Raw genomic sequence first — 26,425 nt, 5'->3', positions numbered from 1 at the left:
ACATGCAACCTCAGTACCCCATTCCTGCTTTCTCGCCATACCCCTTGATCCCCCGAGTAGTAAGGACTACATCTAACTCCTTTTTGAATATATTTAGTGAATTGGCCTCAACAACTTTCTGTAGCAGAGAATTCCACAGGTTCACCACTCTCTGGGTGAAGAAGTTTCTCCTCATCTCAGTCCTAAATGGCTTACCCCTTATCCTTAGACTGTGACTCCTGGTTCTGGACTTCCCCAACATTGGGAACATTCTTCCTGCATCTAACCTGTCTAAACCCGTCAGAATTTTAAACGTTTCTATGAGATCCCCTCTCATTCTTCTGAACTCCAGTGAATACAAGCCCAGTTGATCCAGTCTTTCTTGATATGTCAGTCCCGCCATCCCGCGAATCAGTCTGGTGAACCTTCGCTGCACTCCCTCAATAGCAAGAATGTCCTTCCTCAAGTTAGGAGACCAAAACTGTACACAATACTCCAGGTGTGGCCTCACCAAGGCCCTGTACAACTGTAGCAATACCTCCCTGCCCCTGTACTCAAATCCCCTCGCTATGAAGGCCAACATGCCATTTGCTTTCTTAACCGCCTGCTGTACCTGCATGCCAACCTTCAATGACTGATGTACCATGACACCCAAGTCTCGTTGCACCTCCCCTTTTCCTAATCTGTCACCATTCAGATAATAGTCTGTCTCTCTGTTTTTACCACCAAAGTGGATAACCTCACATTTATCCACATTATACTTCATCTGCCATCCATTTGCCCACTCACCTAAACTATCCAAGTCACTCTGCAGCCTCATAGCATCCTCCTTGGAAATAGCGGATGCATTGACAGTCATTTTCCAACATTCCATTGACTCTGGATCAGTTCCCATCGAGTGGAGGGTAGCCAATGTAAACCCACTTTTTAAAAAAAGAGGGAGAGAGAAAGCAGGGAATTTTTGACCGGTCAGCCTGACCTCAGTAGTGGGTAAAATGATGGAATCAATTATTAAGGATGTCATAGCAGCGCATTTGGAAAATGGTGACATGATAGGTCCAAGTCAGCATGGATTTGTGAAAGGGAGATCATGCTTGACAAATCTTCTGGAATTTTTTGAGGATGTTTCCAATAAAGTGGACAAAGGAGTACCAGTTGATGTGGTATATTTGGACTTTCAGAAGGCTTTCGACAAGGTCCCACACAGGAGATTAATGTGCAAAGTTAAAGCACATGGGATTGGGGGTAGTGTGCTGACGTGGATTGAGAACTGGTTGTCAGACAGGAAGCAAAGAGTAGGAGTAAATGGGTACTTTTCGGAATGGCAGGCAGTGACTAGTGGGGTACCGCAGGGTTCTGTGCTGGGGCCCCAGCTGTTTACATTGTACATTAATGATTTAGACGAGGGGATTAGATGTAATATCTCCAAATTTGCGGATGACACTAAGTTGGGTGGCAGTGTGAGCTGCGAGGAGGATGCTATGAGGCTGCAGAGTGACTTGGATAGTTTAGGTGAGTGGGCAAATGGATGGCAGATGAAGTATAATGTGGATAAATGTGAGGTTATCCACTTTGGTGGTAAAAACAGAGAGACAGACTATTATCTGAATGGTGACAGATTAGGAAAAGGGAAGGTGCAACGAGACCTGGGTGTCATGGTACATCAGTCATTGAAGGTTGGCATGCAGGTACAGCAGGCGGTTAAGAAAGCAAATGGCATGTTGGCCTTCATAGCGAGGGGATTTGAGTACAGGGGCAGGGAGGTGTTGCTACAGTTGTACAGGGCCTTGGTGAGGCCACACCTGGAGTATTGTGTACAGTTTTGGTCTCCTAACTTGAGGAAGGACATTCTTGCTATTGAGGGAGTGCAGCGAAGATTCACCAGACTGATTCCCGGGATGGTGGGACTGACCTATCAAGAAAGACTGGATCAACTGGGCTTGTATTCACTGGAGTTCAGAAGAATGAGAGGGGACCTCATAGAAACATTTAAAATTCTGACGGGTTTGGACAGGTTGGATGCAGGAAGAATGTTCCCAATGTTGGGGAAGTCCAGAACCAGGGGTCACAGTCTAAGGATAAGGGGTAAGCCATTTAGGACCGAGATAAGGAGAAACTTCTTCACCCAGAGAGTGGTGAACCTGTGGAATTCTCTACCACAGAAAGTAGTTGAGGCCAATTCACTAAATATATTCAAAAGTGAGTTAGATGAAGTCCTTACTACTCGGGGGATCAAGGGGTATGGCGTGAAAGCAGGAAGGGGGTACTGAAGTTTCATGTTCAGCCACGAACTCATTGAATGGCGGTGCAGGCTAGAAGGGCTGAATGGCCTGCTCCTGCACCTATTTTCTATGTTTCTATGTTTCTATGTTTCCTCGCAGCTCACACTGCCACCCAACTTAGTGTCATCCGCAAATTTGGAGATACTACATTTAATCCCCTCGTCTAAATCATTAATGTACAATGTAAACAGCTGGGGCCCCAGCACAGAACACTGCCTGCCATTCTGAAAAGTACCCATTTACTCCTACTCTTTGTTTCCTGTCTGACAACCAGTTCTCAATCCATGTCAGCACACTACCCCCAATCCCATGTGCTTTAACTTTGCACATTAATCTCTTGTGTGGGACCTTGTCGAAAGCCTTCTGAAAGTCCAAATACACCACATCAACTGGTTCTCCCTTGTCCACTCTACTGGAAACATCCTCAAAAAATTCCAGAAGATTTGTCAAGCATGATTTCCCTTTCACAAATCCATGCTGACTTGGACCTATCATGTCACCTCTTTCCAAATGCGCTGCTATGACATCCTTAATAATTGATTCCATCATTTTACCCACTACTGATGTCAGGCTGACCGGTCTATAATTCCCTGTTTTCTCTCTCCCTCCTTTTTTAAAAAGTGGGGTTACATTGGCTACCCTCCACTCCATAGGAACTGATCCAGAGTCTATGGAATGTTGGAAAATGACTGTCAATGCATCCGCTATTTCCAAGGCCACCTCCTTAAGTACTCTGGGATGCAGTCCATCAGGCCCTGGGGATTTATCGGCCTTCAATCCCATCAATTTCCCCAACACAATTTCCCGACTAATAAGGATTTCCCTCAGTTCCTCCTTCTTACTAGACCCTCTGACCCCTTTTATATCCGGAAGGTTGTTTGTGTCCTCCTTAGTGAATACTGAACCAAAGTACTTGTTCAATTGGTCTGCCGTTTCTTTGTTCCCCATTATGACTTTCCCTGATTCTGACTGCAGGGGACCTACGTTTGTCTTAACTAACCTTTTTCTCTTTACATATCTATAGAAACTTTTGCAGTCAGTCTTAATTTTCCCTGCAAGCTTCCTCTCGTACTCTATTTTCCCTGCCCTAATCAAACCCTTTGTCCTCCTCTGCTGAGTTCTAAATTTCCCCCAGTCCCCAGGTCACTGCTATTTCTGGCCAATTTGTATGCCACTTCTTTGGCTTTAATACTATCCCTGATTTCCCTTGATAGCCACGGTTGAGCCATCTTCCCTTTTTTATTTTTACGCCAGACAGGGATGTACAATTGTTGTAGTTCATCCATGCGGTCTCTAAATGTCTGCCATTGCCCATCCACTGTCAACCCCTTAAGTATCATTTGCCAATCTATCCTAGCCAATTCACGCCTCATTCCTTCAAAGTTACCCTTCTTTAAGTTCTGGACCATGGTCTCTGAATGAACTTTTTCATTCTCCATCCTAATGTAGAATTCCACCATATTATGGTCACTCTTCCCCAAGGGGCCTCGCACAACGAGATTGCTAATTAATCCTCTCTCATTACACAACACCCAGTCTAAGATGGCCTCCCCCCTAGTTGGTTCCTCGACATATTGGTCTAGAAAATCATCCCTTATGCACTCCAGGAAATCCTTCTCCATCGTATTGCTTCCAGTTTGGTTAGCCCAATCTATATGCATATTAAAGTCACCCATTATAACTGCTGCACCTTTATTGCATGCACCCCTAATTTCCTGTTTGATGCCCTCCCCAACATCACTACTACTGTTTGGAGGTCTGTACACAACTCCCACTAACGTTTTTTGCCCTTTGGTGTTCTGCAGCTCTATCCATATAGATTTCACATCATCCAAGCTAATGTCCTTCCTAACTATTGCATTAATCTCCTCTTTAACCAGCAATGCTACCACCTCCTTTTCCTTTTATTCTATCCTTCCTGAATGTTGAATACCCATGGATGTTGAGTTCCAAGCCCTGATCATCCTGGAGCCACGTCTCCGTAATCCCAATCACATCATATCCGTTAACATCTATTTGCACAGTTAATTCATCCACCTTATTACGGATACTCCTTGCATTAAGACACAAAGCCTTCAGGCTTGTTTTTTTTCACACCCTTTTAAAAGTTAGTGCCCCAAATGGTTCATTTTTGTGATTCATGATTCATTTTTTAAAAAGGCATGATGTATATTATTTGGAATTTCAAAAGCACAGTAACTCAGCCCAGCTTGCTAGTTTTGGACATGATGGCAGGTGGTACTTCTAACTCCATGGATATAAATGACTGGAGTGCGCTGCCTTTTCCCAGTTAAATGTATTTGGTCACAGGCTGGCAAGGCCAGCGTTCATTGTCCTTGAGAGGATAGTGGTGAACCACTGCAATTTTTGTGGTGAAGGTACTCCCACATTGCTGACAGGTTGGTCCAACTGAGAGGCTGGAAGTTACCACACTGGAGTCATGGACAGTGGTGAACCAGATGGATTTTTACAATCTGGTAGTTTTGCGATCATCAGTACAGATTTTATTTCATTAACTCAATTTAGATTCACCCGTAGTGGGATTTGAACTCTTCTCTCCAAGATAGTCTGGGATTACCAGTCCAGTAACATAACCACTATGCCACTATACGGGCGGTGTCTCTTTAAGGAGGAAAGCTCGCCATCTGGCAACGCGGATGGGAAAGGCAACATCAACATATTTTTTGCCGTATGCAGACTCGCCTTGCATAAATTATGTTCATAACGTAGTGCTAACGAGCAATGTTTATCGGAGCCGCTTGGGTTTCTTTTTAAAATCACAAAGGCAGCTCGGCGAGACAAAATTTCCTTAAGAGTTTTAGGAGCTGCAAAACGCCTCCCTAAAATTGGAAGGAGGGGAGGGAAACTGTGAAGAAATAAAAGAAAAATGGAGATATTTCTCAAGGCCCGTTTTCTAATCGATGCAAATGTCCCTTCGTTAACCGGTGCTTGCCGTTCGAATTAATGTTTTAAAAACTTGACTTTTCCCCCTCACCCCCGTAACTTTGCTCCAAACAAAAAAATTGTTGGCAAACAAGCCGGCCAAAAAGAGGAGAGAGTTTCTGCGGCACTTTGCTGAAGCTGAAGCGTTAATAAATAACGGTAAGTAGGCGCAGGCAATGCTGGGTGGAGCTGTGGGAGTGAGCGGGGTTTTTTATATATATAAATAATATTATCTGGGAGATAAACGCGTGAGAAGTCGAGGAGGACGGAGGTTGTGTCGCCTCATTTGGATTTTCTCCGCCATTAGCATAATTTATAAATTTATGGCGCCTGACAGAAGGCGCCGATTCTTCTCGGGCAAAGCGGCCGCTTGGCGTGTTCCTGTGGAGCGGAAGCGCCGCCGTTTAGCCCAAATTCTCATTTTCCTCCCTCCTCTTTCAATAATCATTAAAATAATAATATTTTAAAAGAACGATGGCGAAAGCTCCCGAGGGCAGGTGGCCCGCCGCGCATGCGCCAAGGTTCTAACGGTCAAAGCCCAGCTACTTTTTAATTAAAAAAAACATCTTTTAGCAGGAATTGTGACTTCAGTCCAGCCTGCTGATCATTAAAAGTCCTCTTTTGCACTCAGAAAAAGATTGAATAGTGTAATAATTTAAATTACACGATGTAAGGTAGCGCAAAGTAGGAATTTAGTGCGAAATAAATGGCATTAGATCATTTGACTTAAGCAACTTTTAAGTTTTAAGTATGGAGGCATTTGGTTCCAGTGGATGGAGTTTGTTGTGGTGCTCTGCCGTGTACGGGAGTCCTCCAAATGCTGTTGTGGTGATCTGCACTGGGTTCATACCAATAGGGAAAAGGATCATGTATGGGCTAATTTTCCATCAACTGTTATGTTTGCATGATCCTTCGCCCACACACCATCAACGGGTCAACCTGCCCTTTGCTGTCAGTTTGTTTTAACCCACCAGCACTATTGAGGAAGGATTTTCCAGTAACACCAGGAGGGAAGTTTAGTGGGAGTTAGGAAAATGAAGGGTGCTTTCTAGAAGATCAGTGGATTACATTGTTTACAATGCAGCCTATTAAAAGTAAAATGAAAAAAAGACTTGCATTTCTATAGCGCCTTTCTCAACCTCAAGATGTCCCAAAGTGCTTTTCAGCCAATGAAGTACTTTTTGAAGTGTAGTCACTGTTGTAATGTAGGAAATGTGGCAGCCAATTTGTGCAGAGCAAGCTCCCATAAACAGCAATGTGCTAATGACCAGATAATCTGTTTTAGTGAAGTTGGTTGAGGGATAAATATTGGCCAGTATTTTGAAAGTAGCACAGGATTAGGAAGAGGGCAAGTGAAGACAAGGTAACCCCCCAGCTGATAAGACTACTTGACTGAAGGCCGCTAAATCCCTGGCTCAATGCAGGCAGTGGTGCTTAATGAATGTATGTGGGTTACTTCCGTTAGCTCTCTAGATATCATTCATGGTAATCTGGTTCAGTGCTATTCAGATAGTAGATATGATAAATCAGATAGAATGGATTTCCTTTGTTCTTTGGGGATTCTTGCCAGCAAGGTGGCAGCAATGTAAAATGCCATAAGCAAGCTATAACTTTATGATTATTTTATCTGATGTATTGAAACTGTCGGAGACAAATAATTGGTTATATCTACATGATTTATTTAACTTGGAATTCAACACGGTGGGGAACCCTATCTGTACAAAAAATAATTTCCTCGTTTAAAAATGAGAAACCACCTAAAAATGCTAAACTTGATAAGGATACTAGATAACTAGTGTTTGAATCTCAATAATCTGCCATGTGGAAACCAGGGCCACAGGGATTGCAGTCTTCTTCATAAACTTCAAACTACATGTCTCCATGAGTTCAAAGGGAGGCCGTGTTCATTTGGATAGCATCGTATTCCAATCCCATTTAGGAATTAGAGGAGAAACATTCTAGAGCTGGAGCTGTAGATCTAAGGCAAACCCCAAGATATGTAACTAGCCTGTGCTCTGGTATCCAGGGTGACGATGGCTTCAACCAAAGGTAAAAACAGCTTTCTGAAGGGGTCAGTGAAGGGCCTCCAACTGAGAAGCTCTTTGGTGTGAGAAAGCAGCTTAATGGATGTCAGGATATTCTCATCTGTGATGCAAGATGTGCAAAAGCATCAGCATTAATCCTCTTTTGATGCCGATATCTCTTCGGAGCGGATGACGAAAGAATCCTGCTTCCTGCTTTTACTTTGTCAGCTTTTTGAATGCTTGTGCCACTGTAGAGCTAGGAGCAATGCCAGGTGCTACCTGTTGGTCAGAATCGATCCATGGCAGGTTGATACTGTTGTAAACGGAGTTGGTGGAACCCTGCTTGACAGGGTGTGAGTCCTTTAAATCCCCAAACTGAGAGAAAACAAACTGACAGAAAAGGTGGGAGTAGGGGAGCGATGGGGGGGGGGGCGGGGGGGGGGGTGGATCACTTTACTGCATCTCTGATGTCACTACATTACAAAATGACAAAAGGAACATTGTCCCTTGCACAATCCCTTTTCCCAGTAAGTGGTGACCTGGTGTGGATCATTTCAGCAGTGTATTGTGGATGCTGTTTTACTGAAGAGTTTTAGTTATTATTTCAATTCATTTTGAGTGAAGTAGTATACTAATCTTATCCGTTTGGCCAAAGCTAGTAATTTTGCCAGTATGATAGCACTGAATTAAGATTAACTTCAGTTTGTGAACCCTGGACCATGTTGTTCATCTCATAGTAGCCACCATTCATTGGCGGCCTGGACAGAAAAGAAATGCAGGTATTTAATTTTTCTTTCCATAAAGTTTACTTTTAAATCTTTTCATATTTTCTCGATGAGCGAGGTTTTCAATCTAATAACCTGTTTCGCATCCAGGGTTGGTTGCGGGAGCCTTTAAATCGTAAGAAAGCAATTTTCTTTTTTGGGGGGGGGTGAGCAGTTATTTGCAACCTTTTTGTATTGTGAATATATCTTGGATTCCTATGTGTACACATTGCTCACAAACACCTTCGTGCTGAACTGGAATTGAGGCTGTAGAAAAGTTATTAACGGGCTGGAGGCCAAGAATCAGTGTTCTGTGGTATTCTAATTAGATTTATTAGATTCATTATTTGATTGTTGATTGTAAAGCAAAAATGTTGTGAATATAGTCATTTCTGTAGAGGTGCCTTGTAGATCATGAGTTGTTTACTACTCGTGACAACATTCTACCACGGGTATTGGTGAAGTAATACGGTGTAACAGTTTAAAAAAAAATCTTTTATGGGGCATACACAAGCTTAAAGATATGCGGAATCTGATAGTAACAGAAATGTGGGTTTTAAATTAGTAAGGCACCATACTGCGCCTGCACACTATTTTAATAGAAAAATAAATCTGCTCATGCAATGATCTAAATGTTGATGCTGACAAAGAAAGAGGGCAGATGGAAGAAGGAGCCGGATTAACTGCTGACGTAAGATTGAATGATGGACAAGAATCCAGAGTAAGATCAGAGAAGAGTGGGGGGAAAATGACCTACGTTGTAGGGCTGTCTTTATTCTTTGAGTGCTATACATTCTCTGCATGCTGTTGGGAGTCAATTCAAGGTTGTACAAAGTTCCAAGAAACCATGTGGACTAGAAACCCTCGCGTACACATTTTCAGCCTTGACTTGCATGGATGTTGGGCAGCGCTGACCCAAGTGATAGTCCCTGCTCCTGTGCACTATAAAAATCCCTGTACATTTTGGAACAGTTCTTTGTTTTGAGCTACAAGATAAGAAACTAACAGCAAGTTAAAAATTTCCACATCATTCCAAGGCCCAAGGGGATGGCTGGGCAGGAGTAGTGTGTGTGGAGGATGCAGATCAGTTGAAGAATGAACACACACTACAAATAAGTAATCTGTCTTCATTTTGCATTCTTCACACACTCCCAAAGACTAGCCCAATGGCACTTCAGATGAGGAGGACTGGGGTCTCTGCGGGGAGACAGAGACCCCAGCCTCCAGGACAGATCGACCACCGGTAATATTGCTCATTGCTGCTAAGTGGAAACAGAGTGATTTTACAGATGTTATCAATTAAACTTGATGGAAGGATGCTGAAGCAGCAGCCATGAAGCAGATGGAATGATATTTGATGTGACCACTGGGTTTCCTGCCAGAAAGGTGGTAGGAAGGAAGGATGTACTCAACCATCCATTTAGTGAGTCTGCTTTAAATCTGGTCCATCCTGGGCTCTGGGCAAAATGGTTTTGTATGCTTCATTACAGTTGTAGATTTGCTTTCAAGCATTAAAATGGTGCCGTGATGCTGTAGCTTGGATTCATGAGGAGGATGGCAAAGGGAGGTATAATACTTATTTGAGTGTCAGATACTGCTTCAGCTGGCAGCGAGGAAGATCTCTGGGATGTACTGACCGATGGCTTGGGTGAGGGCCATTCCTTGGCAGACAAGGCTGGTTGACACTGCATCAGTGGGTGCAGTGGGGCTTGGCACATGGTATGGCACTGCAGTGAATCTACTACCTTTGATTGAGCTGGCTCTGGGAAAGATGTGGCACCATGGCACCAGATGGTGCAGACAATCAAGGATAGCCTCTATGTGGTGGAGTGGGGCCTGTACTGTTCTTAGACTTTTGCCTGCTGTTTTTAACTATCTTTTCTTGCAGGATGCTTACTACATATTAAACTTGTCCTTGGTGTGTTAAACAGGACAGTTTAATGTAAGTAATGACCACGGCCATCAATCACAGTGCTGCACTTTACATAGTGCTTCAAATCTTTTTAGCTAGTTGTGGATATTGTGGAGTGTGCCAGGAGGTACTGAGCAATGTAGTATCTCTGAATTGTTTTTAATGAAAGGTCTCAGTTAATATAGGTTGCAGACAGACTTTCCAGTTGATTGAAGTCACCTGATATATATGTTGACCAAAGCAAAAGTGCTGACTGATGTCAGGTAAAGCGAACCAAGAATAACTGCCACAGTAACATTTAAATAAAATGGATGAAACTACAAAATTCTACAAACTGAAATGAAACCACTAATGATAACAATTTATATTTATACAGCGCCTTTAATGTAATAAAACGTCCCAAGGTGCTTCATAGGAGTGTTATATAAAAAAAACATTTGACACCGAGCCATATAGGAGGTATTAGGGCAGATGACCAAAAGCTTGGTTGAAGAGCTAGGTTTTACGGAGCGTCTTAAAGGAGGAAAGAGAAGTGGAGAAGTGGAGAGGTGGAGAGATTTAGAAAGGGAATTCCAGAGATTAGGACCTAGGAAGCTGAAGGCACAACTGCCAATAGTGGAGCAGTTAAAATCGGGGATGTTCAAAAGGCCAGAGTAGGCAGAGCACCGAGGTCTAAGGCAATTATAGGGCTGAAGAAAGTTACAGAGATGGGGAGGGGCGAAGCCATGGAGGGATTTGAAAACAAGGATGAGAATGTTAAAATTGAGGCGTTGCTTAATTGGGAGCCAATGGAGATCAGCAATAAATGCCAGTCAACACAAGTGTGGGTTGGTACAGGATGTGGGAGTAAGGGCTCCACATGGGTTAGTGTGGGTGATGTCATAATGTCAGAGGGGAAGTTACCAAAATTGCCTTGCTCCCTCTTTTGTTTTGTAGAAAATCCTGGGAATCGGGGGGTGGGGGGGGGGGGTTGCGGAATAGTAGAAATATATAACGAAATCTGCGAGTCCATGAGAAGAGAAAATGTCCAGCATTCAGACTTGCTTGTTCTTGGTCTGTAGCAGAAAATAATCAGTTGTTGATTCTCCAATAAGGAAAGAGTCTTTATAGTTTCTTTGTATCTATCCTATTTCCTCTGGCGGGGGAATCTAGAGCAAGAGGGCATAAATTTAAATTCGAGCTAGGCCGTTCAGGAGTGATGTCAAGAAGCACTTTATTGCACAAAGAGTAGTGGAAATCTGCAACACTCTCCCCCAAAAGGCTGTGGATGCTGGGTCAATTGACATTTTTGAGACTGAGATTGTTTTTTTTGTTGGGTAAATGTATCAAAGGATATGGGGTAAAGGCGGGTAAATGGAGTTAGTTGAGTTACAGATTAGCCATGATCTGATTGAACGATGGAACAGGCTTGAGAGGCTGAATGGCCTCCTATTCCTTTGTTCCTATGATCTTTGGGTGACCCCATGTTTTGTAAATGTCCTGGACTACCTCAATGTGGATCGATCGCTCATGAGATCTATCCTCCCCCCACCGCCCCCGTCCCCCTGTCCCCTTCCTCATCCACATCCACATCAGATTGTTGAGAGTGTCTACTGTTGTGTTGTCCACCTTGTGGTTCACGTGCCATTGAGCAAGTTGGATCACATCCAGATCAAGCCTATTTACCTACCAGACAACGATGGTGCTGTCTGTCCAGGAATGCACCTACTTATTCTGTACCAGGCCAACAGTACTGTTAATTCCAAACGATTGATGAGACCAGTGGACTTCACAGGAATCCACATACTCTGAGCCTGTGCGGCCCGGTAATAAACTCAGAACCAGATTGGTCCGTGGGTGAGAGGGCTGTCCGATGAGGAGAGATTGAGTAGATTGGGCCGATACTCTCTGGAGTTCAGAAGAATGAGAGGTGATCTCATTGAAACATATAAGATACTGAAGGGGATTGACAGGGTAGATGCTGAGAGGTTGTTTCTCCTGGCTGGAGAGTCTAGAACTAGGGGGCACAGTCTCAGGATTATGAAGGGACTTGACAAAGTGGATGCAGAGAGGATGTTTCCACTGATGGGGGAGACTAGAACTAGAGGGCATTATCTTAGAATAAGGGGCCGCCCATTTAAAACAGAGATGAGGAGAAATTTCTTCTCTTAGAGGGTTGTAAATCTGTGGAATTCGCTGCCTCAGAGAGCTGTGTTAGCTGGGACATTGAATATATTTAAGACAGAATTAGGCAGTTTCTTAAACAATAAGGGGATAAGGGGTTATGGGGAGCGGGCGGGGAAGTGGAGCTGAGTCCATGATCAGATCAGCCATGATCTTATTAAATGGCGGAGCAGGCTCGAGGGGCCGTATGGCCTACTCCTGCTCCTATTTCTTATGTTTTTATGATAAGGGGTCGTTTAAGACTGAGACGAGGAGGAATTTTTTTGGAATTCTCTGCCCCAAAGGGCGATGGATGCTGAGGCGTTGAGCACATTCAAGGCTGAGATAGATACTCGGCTCCAGACCTCATTACAGCCTTGGTCCAAATATGGACAAAAGAGCTGAATTCCAGAGGTGAGGTGAGAGTGACTGCCCTTGACATTAAGGCAGCATGTGACCAAGTGCGGCACCAAGGAGCTCGAGTAAATCTGAAGTCAATGGGAGTCAGGGGGAAAACTCTCCACTGGCTGGAGTCATACCTAGCACAAAGGAAGATGGTTGTGGTTGTTGGAGGTCAATCATCACAGCCCCAGGTCATCACTGCAGGAGTTCCTCAGGGCAGTGTCCCAGGCCCAACCATCTTCTTCAGATTCATCAATGACCTTCCCTCCATCATAAGGTCAGAAGTGGGGATGTACGCTGAAGACTACACAGTGTTCAGTTCCATTCGCAACTCCTCAGATAATATAGAAAATAGGTGCAGGAGTAGGCCATTCGGCCCTTCGAGCCTGCACCACCATTCAATATTATCATGGCTGATCATGCAGCTTCAGTACCCCATTCCTGCTTTCTCTCCCTACCCCTTGATCCCTTTAGCCATAAGGGTCACATCTAACTCCCTTTTGAATATATCTAATGAACTGGCCTCGACAACTTTCTGTGGTAGAGAATTCCACAGGTTCACAATTCTCTGAGTGAAGAAGTTTCTCCTCATCTCGGTCCGAAATGGCTTACCCCTTATCCTTAGACTGTAGCCCCTGGTTCTGGACTTCCCCAACATCGGGAACCTTCTTCCTGCATCTAACCTGTCCAATCCCGTCAGAATGTTAAACGTTTCTATGAGATCCCCTCTCATTCTTCTAAATTCCAGTGAATATAAGCCTAGTCGATCCAGTCTTTCTTCATATGTCAGTCTTGCCATCCCGGGAATCAGTCTGGTGAACCTTCGCTGCACTCTCTCAATAGCAAGAATGTCCTTCCTCAGATTAGGAGATCAAAACTGTACACAATATTCAAGGTGTGGCCTCACCAAGGCCCTGTACAATTGCAGTAAGACCGCTCTGCTCCTATACTCAAATCCTCTCGCTATGAAGGCCAACATGCCATTTGCCTTCTTCACCGCCTGCTGTACCTGCTTGCCAACTTTCAATGACTGATGTACCATGGCACCCAGGTCTCGTTGCACCTCCCCTTTTCCTAATCTGTCACCATTCAAATAATAATCTGCCTTCCTGTTTTTGCCACCAAAGTGGATAATCTCACATTTATCCACATTATACTGCATCTGCCATGCATTTGCCCACTCACCTAACCTGTCCAAGTCACCCTGCAGCCTCTTAGCATCCTCCTCACAGCTTACACTGCCACCCAGCTTAGTGTCATCTGCAAACTTGGAGATATTACATTCAATTCCTTCGTCTAAATCATTAATGTATATTGTAAATAGCTGGGGTCCAGCACTGAACCTTGCGGTACCCCACTAGTCACTGCCTGCCATTCTGAAAAGGACCCGTTTATTCCTACTCTCTGCTTCCTGTCTGCCAACCAGTTCTCTATCCACGTCAATACATTACCCCCAATACTATGTGCTTTAATTTTGCACACTAATCTCTTGTGTGGGACCTTGTCAAAAGTCTTTTCAAAGTCCAAATACACCACATCCACTGGTTCTCCCTTGTCCACTCTACTAGTTACATCCTCAAAAAATTCTAGAAGATTTGTCAAGCATGATTTCCCTTTCATAAATCCATGCTGACTTGGACCGATCCGGTCACTGCTTTCCAAATGCGCTGCTGTTACATCTTTAATAATTGATTCCAACATTTTCCCCACTACCGATGTCAGGCTAACTGGTCTATAATTCCGTTTTCTCTCTCCATCTCCTTTTTTAAAAAGTGGGGTTATATTAGCTACCCTCCAATCCATAGGAACTGATTCAGAGTCTATAGAATGTTGGAAAATGACCACCAATGCATCCACTATTTCTAGGGCCACTTCCTTAAGTACTCTGGGATGCAGACTATCGGGCTCTGTAGATTTATCGGCCTTCAATCCCATCAATTTCCCTGACACAATTTCCTGATTAATAAGGATTTCCTTCAGTTCCTCCTTCTCGCTAGACCCTCGGTCCCCTATTATTTTCGGGAGGTTATTCGTGTCTTCCTTAGTGAATTCAGAACCAAAGTATTTGTTCCATTGGTCTGCCATTTCTTTGTTCCCCATTATGAATTCACCTGATTCTGACTGCAAGGGACGTATGTTTGTTTTCACTAATCTTTTTCTCTTCACATATCTATAGAAGCTTTTGCAGTCAGTTTTTATGTTCCCTGCATGCTTACTCTCGTACTCTATTTCCTCCCTCCTAATTAAACGCTTAGTCCTCCTCTGTTGGATTCTAAATTTCTCCCAGTCCTCAGGTTTGCTGCTTTTTCTGGCCAATTTATATGCCTCTTCCTTGGATTTAACACTATCCCTGATTTCCCTTATTCGCCCGCATGCAGCAAGACCTGGACGACATTCAGGCTTGGGCTGATAAGTGGCAAGTAATATTGGTGCCACACAAGTGCCAGGCAATGACTATCACCAACAAACGAGAGTCTAACCACCGCCCCTTCACATTCAACGGCATTACCATCGACGAATCCCCCATCAGCAACATCCTGGGGGTCACCATTGACCAGAAACCTAACTGGACCAGCCACATAAATACTGTGGCAACAAGAGCCGGTCAGAGGCTGGGTATTCTGCGGCGAGTGTCTCACCTCCTGACTCCCCAAAGCCTTTCCACCATCTACAAGGCACAAGTCAGGAGTGTGATGGAATACTCTCCACTTGCCTGGATGAGTGCAGCTCCAACAACACTCAAGAAGCTCGACACCATCCAGGACAAAGCAGCCCGCTTGATTGACACCCCATCCCCCACCTTCAACACTCACTCCCTCCACCACCGGCACACCGTGGCTGCAGTGTGTACCATCTACAAGATGCACTGCAGCAACTAGCCAAGGCTTCTTCGGCAGCACCTCCCAAACCCACGACCTCTACCACCTAGAAGGACAAGGGCAGCAGGCGCATGGGAACACCACCACCTCCACGTTCCCCTCCAAGTCACACACCATCCTGACTTGGAAGTATAGTGCCGTTCCTTCATCGTCGCTGGGTCAAAATCCTGAAACTCCTTTCCTAACAGCACTGTGGGAGCACCTTCACCACACGGACTGCAGTGGTTCAAGAAGGCGGCTCACCACCATCTTCTCCAGAGCAATTAGGAATGGGCAATAAATGCTGGCCTTGCCTGTGATGCCCACTTCCCATGAACGAATAAAAAAAAAAGATAGATTTTTGGACTCTCGGGAAATCAAGGGATATGGGGATTGGGCGGGAAAGTGGAGTTGAGGTCGAAGATCAGCCATGATCTTATTGAATGGCGGAGCAGGCTCGAGGGTCCGTATGGCTTACTTCTGCTCCTAATTCTTATGTTCTTATGATCAGGTTAACTGAAATGGTCTTTTCTGGTCCTCTACCTTCCTCTCTTCCTAGTCCAAGATCGGTGAATTGCTAAATTGCAAGAAATATTGTATCTGAAATCCCAATATGTAATCTATATTAGTTACGAGTATCAGACAAATCTTTTCTCCCTTTTTTCCGAACGGAGGTTACATTGGGATCTTCCATTCATGACAAAGGTTTAGAAGTGGCCTAAATTTGTGCAGTTTTGGACTATAGCACATATTTCAATATAAGTTTGAATCTCTTGAATCTGGTTTCCATCCCTGCCACATCATTGAAATGACATACTCCGTGACAGTGGCCAAGGTGCATTATGGCTCTTCAACCTCTCTGCAGTCTTTGACAAAGTTGACCACACCATCCTCTTTCAACGCCTTTTCTCCATTATCCAGCTCAGTTGGATTACCCTCAGCTTAGTTCCACTCTTAGTTATCTACTCGTGGCCAAAGCATCTCCAGGAATGGCTTCTCTTCCCGTCCTCGCACCGTTACCTCGATCCTCCAAGGATCTATTCTTGACCTTTTCCTCTTCCTCATCTACATGCTAACCTTTGGCGACATCATCTGCATTTGCAGAGTCAGTTTCCACATGTATGCTGACAGCACCTACACCACCTCTCTCGATCCCTCTACAGCCTCTGTATTATCAAATTGCTAGTCTAATATCCAGTCATGGATGATCTGTAATTTCTTCTAGTTAAACCGTGACAAAACTGAAGCCAGTGTCTTTGGCCTCCACCACATCTCTGCACCCTCACTACCAATCGTATCCCCCTCTCCTGGCCACTGTCTCAGGCTGAACCAGACTGTTTGTAATCTTGGTGACCTGAGATTAGCTTCGGAACCTATATGCTCTCCATCGCAAAGACCATCTTCTTCCACCTTGGTAACATTTCCCCCCTCCGCCCCTGCCTCAGCTCACCTGATGCTAAAATTCTCATGCCTTTATCACCTCGCTATTCCAGTTCTCTTTTGGCCGGCCTTCCAACCTCCACCTTCCGTAAACTGCAGCTCGTCCAAAACTCTGCTGTCCCTATCCTATCCCGCACCAAGTCCCGTTCGCTCATCGCCCCTGTGCTTGCTGATTTACATTGGCCCCAATGCTTCCAATTTAAAGTCCTCATCCTCGTGTTGAAATCTCTACATGGCCTGCCCCTCCCTATCTCTGTAACCTCTTCCAACCTTCATTCCTCTGACTCTGGCTTCTTGTGTATCCCCCTCCCTTTGCCCCACTATTGGCAACCGTGCTGTAACCGTCCAGGGCCTGCACTTTGGAATTCCCTCACTAAATCCCTCCGTCTCACCACCTCCCTCTCCTCCCTTAAGATTGTACTTAAAATCCCCCATCTCTTTGACCAAACATTTGGTTACTCCTCCTAATATCTTTTTCATCAACTGGGAAACCTTTTTTGATCTGATTACGCTTCTGTCCGGGGCCTTGGGATGTCTTTCTACATTAAAGACGGTATATGCAAGTTGTTGTTGTAAATCATTGCATCGCAACTGGACCGCAGTATGACATTGTAATTAACTCCTACTTGCCAGTGTCATCAAGATGAAATAAAAACAGAAAATGCTAGAAATACTCAGCAGGTCAAGCAGCATCTGTGGAGAGAGAAACAGAGTTAACGTTTCAGGTTGATCATTAGCAGGGGTTTTCTTAATAACTAAACAATAGTTACATACAATTTCCAAGATTACAGTTCAGTTTAACAAAGTTAGGTTTACAGTCAATTTAATGTATTACTGGAATGCTTCCAATGCCAGGGCTGTCCCTTTGTGAACATGAGCACAAGGTCTCATCCTTCGTAGTAGGCTGGTTGCTATGGTGTTGGACAGTTCTGGCTTCCTTTCGGACATTTAGCTTCACTTTTTTGGCAACCTTACATACGTTATCTCTCCATGATGTTATCCTGTTACTTTAATCTCTGCTCGCAGAAACTCAAGCAATTTCTGAAGATAATCACTATCAGTTGGGTTTCACTTTGCAAGTTTACTTCCGTTTGATTGAATACAAGCTTTCTTAATCTTCTAACTTCTAATCTTAGCACTTCCTCGTCTTTTGGAATTCTGTTTCCAAAAGTCTTTTACCACTTCCATTAACCTTCTAGTCCATCTGAAAACCTTTTTGGTTGGGTTGACATTAAGTACTTTATGTGTATCACAAGGGAAATCCCGCTTAGTGGACATGACTATAAGTGACCAACCAAGATGATCAATTCAGACACAACTCGAAAAACATGTGCCAGAAACTATAATTGCCAGATTTTAATTAGTTGGATGAAGGATAGCAATTAGGTGTTGCACTCGTTTCCTCTGCTCGGTGCCATGTCACGATACGGTAGATTTTATTTTGGATATTGGAGTTATTTAAAGTTCTTTGCAGCTTGTTAGTCTTGTGTGAAGCTAGCGCCAGTGTTAATTGGAACTACCCAGTGATACCAGGGTGTTCACATCCTTTGTGCCTCAGATTTCCCAAGCAAGGATCAACCCTTTTAGTTTTCCTAGGATGCCTGTATTGTGACATCAGCAAAGGACCTGACAACATTTTAGTGCTGAAGTCTTGTATCAGAACCAGCCACTCCCAGCTCAGCTGTTTCAGTGCAACTATGACACTGGCATCTACCTGACAACGTGGAAAATTGCCCAGGTATGTCCCATCCACAAAAAAACACAACAAATCTAATCTGGATAATGAGCTATGAGCCAAGTTCGAATCATCAGGAAAGTGATGGAAGCAGTCATCAATAGCGACATCAAGGTAAAACCTTCCAGTGGCTGAAGTCATCCCTGATGCACAGAAAGATGGTGTGGTTGTCGAAAGTCAATCATTGCTCACAGCATTATTGCAAGACTTCCTCACGTCAGTGTCCTCAGTCCAATTATTTTCAACTACTTCATCAATGACGTTCCCTGTGACATAATGTCAGGGGTCAGACTGTTTGCTGATAATTGGAGCTCCATTCATAACCCCTCTGATAATGAAGAAGACAATGCCAACCTACAGCAGGACCTGGACAACATCCAGGCTTTGGGCGACAAGTGGCACATAACATTTGTGTCACGTAAGTGCCAGGCAATGACCATCTCTAACAAGAACAGGCAGAACCACCTCCCACTGACGTCAATGGCACCACCACTTGCCTGGATGAGTCCAGCTACAACACTGCTCCATAGCATTTAGGACAGAGCAGTGCACTTGATCAGCACCGGTACACTGGACTCAGCGTCCACTCTCTCTGCACTGTGGTTACAGTATGTGCTGTCTAGAGAATGCACTGCAGCAACTCATCAAGCTTATCTTGTCAGCACCTCCAATTCCCCCATGACTTCTACTACTTAGAAGGACCAGAGCAGCAACTGCATGGAATGCCATCGTCTCCAAGATCCCTTCTAACGCACAAATCATCCTGCCTTCGACATATGTCACAGCTCCTTCATTGTTGCTGGGTCAAAATCCTGGAATTCCCTACCTAATGCCATCGTGGAAGCACCATCGGCACAAGGACTGCAATGGTTCAAGGAGAAGGTCCATACACCAACTTCTCAGGGCAATTAACATGGACAATAAATGTGGCCTTGCCAGCATCACCCACATCTCGAGAGCAAAATTAACTAAAAGCAGGTTTATGAGAAGTCTTCGGCAATATTGGGAATCCAGACTTAAAAACAGAGCAAAAGGAAAATGAAATGAGGAAGAAAAATAATTTTGTAGTCAAATGTAATTAGAAAAGAAGCATAGTATGAGCTAGATTGCAATGATTTAATAAAGAGATTAGAAGGAACATAAAAACAAATAAAATACTTTACAAAAAAAGTAACAAGGAAACAAAAAAAATAGACAGGATTAGTGTCAGCTGTGGCTCAGCGGGTAACACCCTCACCTCTGAGTCAGAAGATATGGGTTCAAGTTCCACTCCAGAGACTTGAGCACAAAATCTAGGCTGACACTTAAGTACAGTACTGAGGGAGTGCTGCACTGTCGGAGGTGCCGTCTTTCGATGAGACGTTAAACCGAGGCCCCATTTGCCCTCGCAGGTGGATGTAAAAGATCCCATGGCACTATTTTGAAGAAGAGCAGGGGAGTTAACCCCGGTGTCCTGACCAATATTTATCTCTTAATCAACATAACAAAAAACAGATGATCTGGTCATTATCACATTGCTGTTTGTGGGAGCTTGCTGTGCGCAAACTGGTTGCCGCGTTTCCCACGTTACAACAGTAACTATACTTCAAAAGTGTTTCAATGGCTGTAAAGCGCTTTGGGATGTTCTGAGGTGGTAAAAGGTGCCATATAAATACAAGTCCTCTTTCTAACTAAAGAAAGTACAGGTTGAACCTCTCTTATCCGGCACCCTTGGGACCTGGCCTGTGCCGGATAAGGGATTTTGCTGGACGAGGGGTGGTCACGTTACATTGGATGGTACAGGTACTGAGCAAGGGGATATTGGGACTGGTTGGTTTGGGGCTGGGAGTGCAGCAGAGAGATCATGGTGGGGAGGGGCGGGGGGGCGGTGGCGGCGGTGGATCGCGGGGTCAGGCCAGCGATTGTGGGAGTCGGCAGTGAGGAAGGACTTCAATTTGTTCATGTCGGAGTTCTGCGCATGCGCCACCCGGTGGCCGGGAATGGTGCCGGACGAGGGGCGGTGCCGGATAAGTTCAACCTGTATTAGAAAATATAGACAAATTACAGAGGGCAGCAGGAAGGTCCTGCAAAGGTTTTAACATTACTTTAATGGAAGGAAGGTGGAAGAACAGGTGGATCAGTTAAAGGATACATTGGGTAAACCTATTACGGATGGTCAGGGTTTGGCAGATCTATTGAATGGATTCTTCACCTCATTTTAGAGGAGTATAGACAATTTTTAGTCATAGTAAATGGGGTTAAGCAATCTATAGCACATGTAGAAATTGGTAAAGAATGTGATGCAAAAAATGATAGGATTAAATATCTACACCATTCCTGAATCAGACAGGATAGATCTTAGAATTCCCAAGGAGGAAATTAGTGTTGTTTTGGTTGATATTTTTGAGCGCTTTATAGGTACTGGAGAAGGATTGGCCGATGGCAAATGTAGTAACAATATATATTTTTTAAAGTAGTAAGAAACAAAACTAGTAATTATGGGAAAGTTAATCTAAGATCCATGCTGGTGAAAAATACTTGAGGACTCCGAGTACACACTAGGAATACGTAATCAGGATAATTTGTGCACCTCCAGTCTATGATTTTCCACTCATTCATTCTTCGAAACAGAAAATTTATACTTAAATGCTTGAAGGCAAGAACATAAAGATGGGAACTGGATGATGTTGGGGAAAATGATGATTGTGGCACCTTGAAGACAAAAAAAGAGGCTGCAGACAGTTTGGGAGAAGAGATTAATGGGCGGGAACATGTGGGGGTTGGGGCCTGATGGGGCAAAAGAGGCCAATGGTAGTTCAGGTCTTATTCTCTGACTACATTGGTATACTTTGTCTCTGCCTAATGCAGGCGCAGACTCTGCTGATTTCCTTGGGGAACCCTAACTATCCTGGGCAATGTATAATACTGGGCCTCCATCCCCATTTTCCTGACCTTTGTGCCTGGGGTATAGGCATTCCCCAGGGGAAAAGTTCAGGAAAATAGGCTTCATAAATATTCCACTAATTAAATTCAGTCACAATCACTAATTTATGTCTCAACATGCTTCGGCTTATGTTTTGCATCAGAAGGCCTTGTTCACATAACTGAACAACTGATGGACAAGTATTTCTTGAGAATTTGTATGCATGAGAGTTATTCAGTGCAATGCTACATAAGACATTTACCATACATTTTAGAGCCAGGTTAACCAAAGTCATTTTATGTTGCTCGTATTCTTCGAACTAAATTCATTCTTTTTGTTTTGTTCCCCAGTATGCGATAAGGCGGATCAAACTTTTTCTTTCAGTGATGTACAATGGAAACTGGCGGTCTGACAGAGCAGGAGGACGCTTTGTCTATCACTAAGCAGGTACTCTTGTACTCTTTTTTTTTTTCCCCTTTTATTATACTTTAATCCTATTCTAATTTAAATGAGAAACAAGTAGAAATTAAATAAAGTATCAAATATCTGCTTTATTTTTGATTGTTACAATTTAATATTGTTCCTAAATTTGTGATAATATACTGGTGTTCTAAAACAAAAAAGTGACATGAGTTATTTCAGTCAAATGTCCAGTGGAACTTTTAAAGTACACATGCTTTCCCATCCTGGTAATGTAAAAGCATTTTTATTTTTGTACCTTTTTGATGTTGAATTTTATTTTAAAAAACACAATTTGGAAGAAAAGCAACAACAGAGCATGTTGATGCCCTAATGTGGGATTATCCAGGCAACAGGTTTCCAATCTCAACTGTGCCATCGAGAAAGGCACAAATCAGTTTTGGGTTCTGGTTATGTCATGTGCCTGCCACAGTTGCTCCTCCTCAGGGAGGGAAGGAAGGTGAATCAGATGGTCCAAGAGCACGATCCGCAGAGATCTGAGGCAGAGGGATAATAAAGCAGAATTTTACAGACGTACAGAGCTCTGCTCCTTGCACAAGTGCGATTGATTGTACTAACGCAGCAATAGATTACTACAATCACATTTATGTTTGCTGCTTTAAGACACCATTCAAGGATTTCATGTACTAGGCTCTTTCCAGAACATGCTTAAAAGGGAAGGAAAGTCTACAACAGGGGGTACTCATTATATAGCCTACCAGCCAACTGTGACATTTGTGAGCCTCTGTTGTAGCCCTCGGACTGGTGTGATCTAGTCTCCCATTTCCTGCCCTATCCCTGGCTTTGATGCTCAAAGTCTTGGTCCCAATCCAAAAGTGACTTGTGTATTTTGACGAGTTTTGTCATTCTTTACAAAGAGCTCTCTGACCAGACTGGTTGTCAACCATTAACGTTTTAACATCCACGTAGCCTCCTCCTCCTTTTGGCTCCCACAAAGAATGAGAGGTGTTAGACATCCAGGTTATGAGTATGAAAGTGGAAGGAGGGAGTTTGTGCAATACAGAAACATGAAAGTCTCCTTCACTTGAAGTATAAATGTTGCCAGTTTAACCCTGGGAGCTGCACAGTTTTCAAAAAGTGTGCATGTGCAGCAAATGCTTGAAACTTCAAGAGAAAAAAGAAAGCTGTGTAAAACTCTCTGTAGAAGGTATAAAGAAATGTTTAAGCTACCATTTAACTGTTAAAATTATTTATCTTGATATTCTTGGTATTGAACTGGAGCTTGTTTGTTACTTTTGATGTTAGTGCGGTATGAGGTACCGTTCAATCCAGCTCCTCAGTTAGAAACCGGCCGTTGTCCTCGTACTTGTCAGCGACTGCAGATCTGAAGTCTGAGCACTTTGCTCCGATTTAACTGGGGCCATATCTACCTTTTACTTGTCTTAGCAACTTTGAGCATTTAGTGTGGAAGTATCTACAGAGTCCTGGTTGGTAGGATTGCTATGCACTTAATGACTATCTGGGGATAACCTCTCCAGTTCTATATTTTAATATCTAGTTTAATTTATTGAGTGTATTGCCTAAATGAGAAACTGTTAGTTAAATATTTGTGCCAGCGGAGGACATATGCTCCATTTTGCAGCGCGCTACACATTGCTTCATTCGCCAGGTGACTACTGCACTGTTCGCATGCAGAATGGACTTCATAAACTTCCCAATAACCAAGGAGACCCAGAATGAGAGGGCTGCAGGTTTTGGACGATTTTCTGGCTTCTCCAAGGTTCAGGGTGTCCTTGACTGTAGGCACATCGCCCTGAGCGCGTCTTTACACAATCCAGAGGTTTACCAAAACCGAAAGGGATTCCACTCCCTGAACGTACAGATCGTTCATGACTGTACTCAGCGCATCATGGCAGTCAGTGCCCAATATCCAGGGAGTGTCCATGATGCTTTCATCTTGCATGAGAGCAGTGCCTCAGGCATGTTCGAGCTTCAACCACAAGGCCAGGGCTGGATGCTGGGGGACAAAGGTTACGGCCTCGCCACCTGGCTCATGACCCCTCTCCTGAACCCTCGGACAGAAGCCGAGCATTGCTATAATGAGAGCCATGCAGCCACACGCAACATCGTCGAAAAGACAATTGGAGTGCTCAAGCAGCACTTCCGATGCCTGGACCACTCTGGAGGCTGCCTGCAATACTCCCCTCAGCAGGTCTCTGAGTTCATGGTGGTGTGCTGCATGCTACACAACTGAGCTATCATGAGGGGACAGGATTTGCCAATGGGAATTGCAGGACCACCTCAGGAGAGAGAGGGGTGGGGGGGGGGGGAAGGGGGAGGAAGAGGAGCCTGGCGAGGAACCCATGCCACCAGCACCACCACAACCACGGGGGAGGCGTCGTGGAAACTTCACCGCTGCAAAGGCCTTACGTCAGCAGCTCATAAGTGAACACTTTGTTTGACCGTTGCCTGGCCACTGTATATCACCATGCTGACTATTCCCCCTCTTATTCTGCAAATGAGACACTACACAGGAATGGTTAAGGTGAACAAAATAATTTATTAAACATTGTAAACTATGTCAACTTTGTAAACTTCAATAAGATAACAAATTAGCTGCATCCAGCAGTGTGATAATTCAACAACAACAACATTATGAACAAGATACATCAGAACATATTGGCCCTGAAATTCCTCTCGAGGTCTTCCTGCGGGCAAAGCAGTAAAGAATCCCGGTCCGGAGGCCTCTCGTGACTGCACGTAGCAGCACATTCACGTCGGGACGTCAGCAGGAGTCATGTGGGCCTGGACACCCAATCACAGGTAAGTATTTTCTCACTCATAGTAACAGGAGATTCCTAAGTCCGAATCTCCTATTGCTATGAATGAGAAACACCCCAAAACACACAAACATTACTTAAAACATTCAAAAAACACCTCACATAAATACACAAATAGAAATTAAAGTTGTTATAAATATTTTTTAAGGAAATAAATTTGCCGATTTAAAAACATTTTTTAATTCTGGTTAAAAATAAATGTAATGTATTGGGCAAGGTTTTTAAAAATGTGTTTTTAAAATTTTTAAAAAATGTTTTAAGTATGTTTTAAAACTCTACGCCTGTAACAGTAGACTATGTGCCTGCTTTTATCAGGCGCAAGAGTTTTGAGGACATTTGCCGGGCAAGATGTGTGTAAATCCCGCAATCTTGCTCATGCAGATATCCTCGCTCCCGAGATGTCTAGGACCTGTCAAGCTTCATGTGCATTGCGTGCTGACAACCGGCTTTTCCGATGCTTTTCCAGGTCCGTAGACGCTCCATACGGGCCCGGGACGTCGGAATTTCTGGGCCAATAAAACATATACATCCAGCATCAACAACATAAATGCAGCAACCCCTGCCCCACTATCTTTTACCACCGGCTTTCCCCCCTCTTACTCTTATCCCCCTCCCTTGCCTGCTGCTCTTAACCCAAGTGGTACTAAGATGGCTTGCAGCAACGTTGGGAGGGCGAGACAATGGAGACGCTGTCTAGGGACACACTGGGCCAGCTTGTGGCATGGCAGGCCCGGCTTCTGACTGGCGAGCCTCTTCATCAGTGTCGACAGTCACAGGTGGTTGGGGTTTGGGTGTGCCAGTGGGGAACGCAGAGAGTATGGCAGAAAGGTTTATGGACTGCATCGCTAGCCCAAGCTGTAGCAGAGCTTGTGCCTGTGATGCACCAGATTCGGCAAGGCTTCGCGCCACACTCTTTGGGACTCAAGTGCCACTGCTGGAGGCCACCAGCCTCGTCTGGGCACTGATGGCCTCACAGGTTTCACGGCTCGCACTGACAATCTGCGATCCTGCCTCCATAATGGTCACAGTGAGACTCTCGATGGTTGCGGGAATCCTACCTAGGACATCAAGAAGCTGACTGGTGAACTGGACGCTCTCCCTAGACAGTCCCACCGTGTCCAGTTCCACGTCTGCCTGTCTGTCAGCAGACCAACTTTGCCGACTCACCCTCCGGAGAGATGGTATATGGGATTAGACTCCAGAACTGTGTTGTTGCACGCCATTAGTCCCAGGAGCCTCGGAGCTGTCGAATCACGAGAAAGTTACGTCATCGTCCTCAGGCGAGGTGAGAGCCGGTGGTAAAAGAGGGGTGGATTGCATCTACCCCGGAGTTGGCTGATTTGCAAACTCGTCCTCTTCTTCTTCCTCCTCCTCCTCCACATGATGGCCTGACGTAGAGCGTTGCTTTGAGTGATGCTGCTGCTATGGCTGGTCATCTAGAAGTAGAAAACAACAGAAGAGTGGTTAGCAGCAGGGGAGGGGGCAGGGTGACATGAGTAAGGTCACATAGCACAGGCTCATTTGAACAAACGCCGCTACTCCATTATATCTAGCCACAGACACCTCATGACATTGCCCCAACCCTAGTTCACAGACACTGCATGACATTGCCCCAACCCAGCCCAGGTTGTGTGCAGAACTTACCCTCAGTTTCCAAGCGAGGGTCAGCGCCCCCAATGGCAGTTGCCCGACCTGAGACGCCGATGAGGCCTGCCACTCGTTCCTCCAGGTTGGTAAATGGCAGGGTCTGAGGCGGACTGCCGCCTGTCCTCACCTGCTCGC

General features: G+C 44.5%; 1 protein-coding gene across 1 annotated transcript in view; it reads left to right on the top strand.

Annotated features, from left to right (window-relative positions):
- Nucleotides 1-4,985: 4,985 nt before the first annotated feature.
- The window catches only part of pou6f1 (POU class 6 homeobox 1), a 177,542-nt gene continuing 156,102 nt past the window's right edge, over nucleotides 4,986-26,425 (top strand). Inside the window, exons 1-2 of the mRNA XM_070869435.1 lie at nucleotides 4,986-5,363; nucleotides 21,734-21,830. Of these exons, the coding sequence (XP_070725536.1) occupies nucleotides 21,777-21,830 (54 nt within the window). The 5' untranslated portion in view covers nucleotides 4,986-5,363; nucleotides 21,734-21,776. The remainder of the gene's footprint in view (nucleotides 5,364-21,733; nucleotides 21,831-26,425) is intronic.

This window comes from Pristiophorus japonicus, chromosome X, assembly GCF_044704955.1.
Source record: "Pristiophorus japonicus isolate sPriJap1 chromosome X, sPriJap1.hap1, whole genome shotgun sequence".
Taxonomy (NCBI): domain Eukaryota; kingdom Metazoa; phylum Chordata; class Chondrichthyes; family Pristiophoridae; genus Pristiophorus; species Pristiophorus japonicus.
The sequence above is the reverse complement of the archived record's forward strand: the minus strand, read 5'-3'. Positions and strand labels throughout refer to the sequence as shown.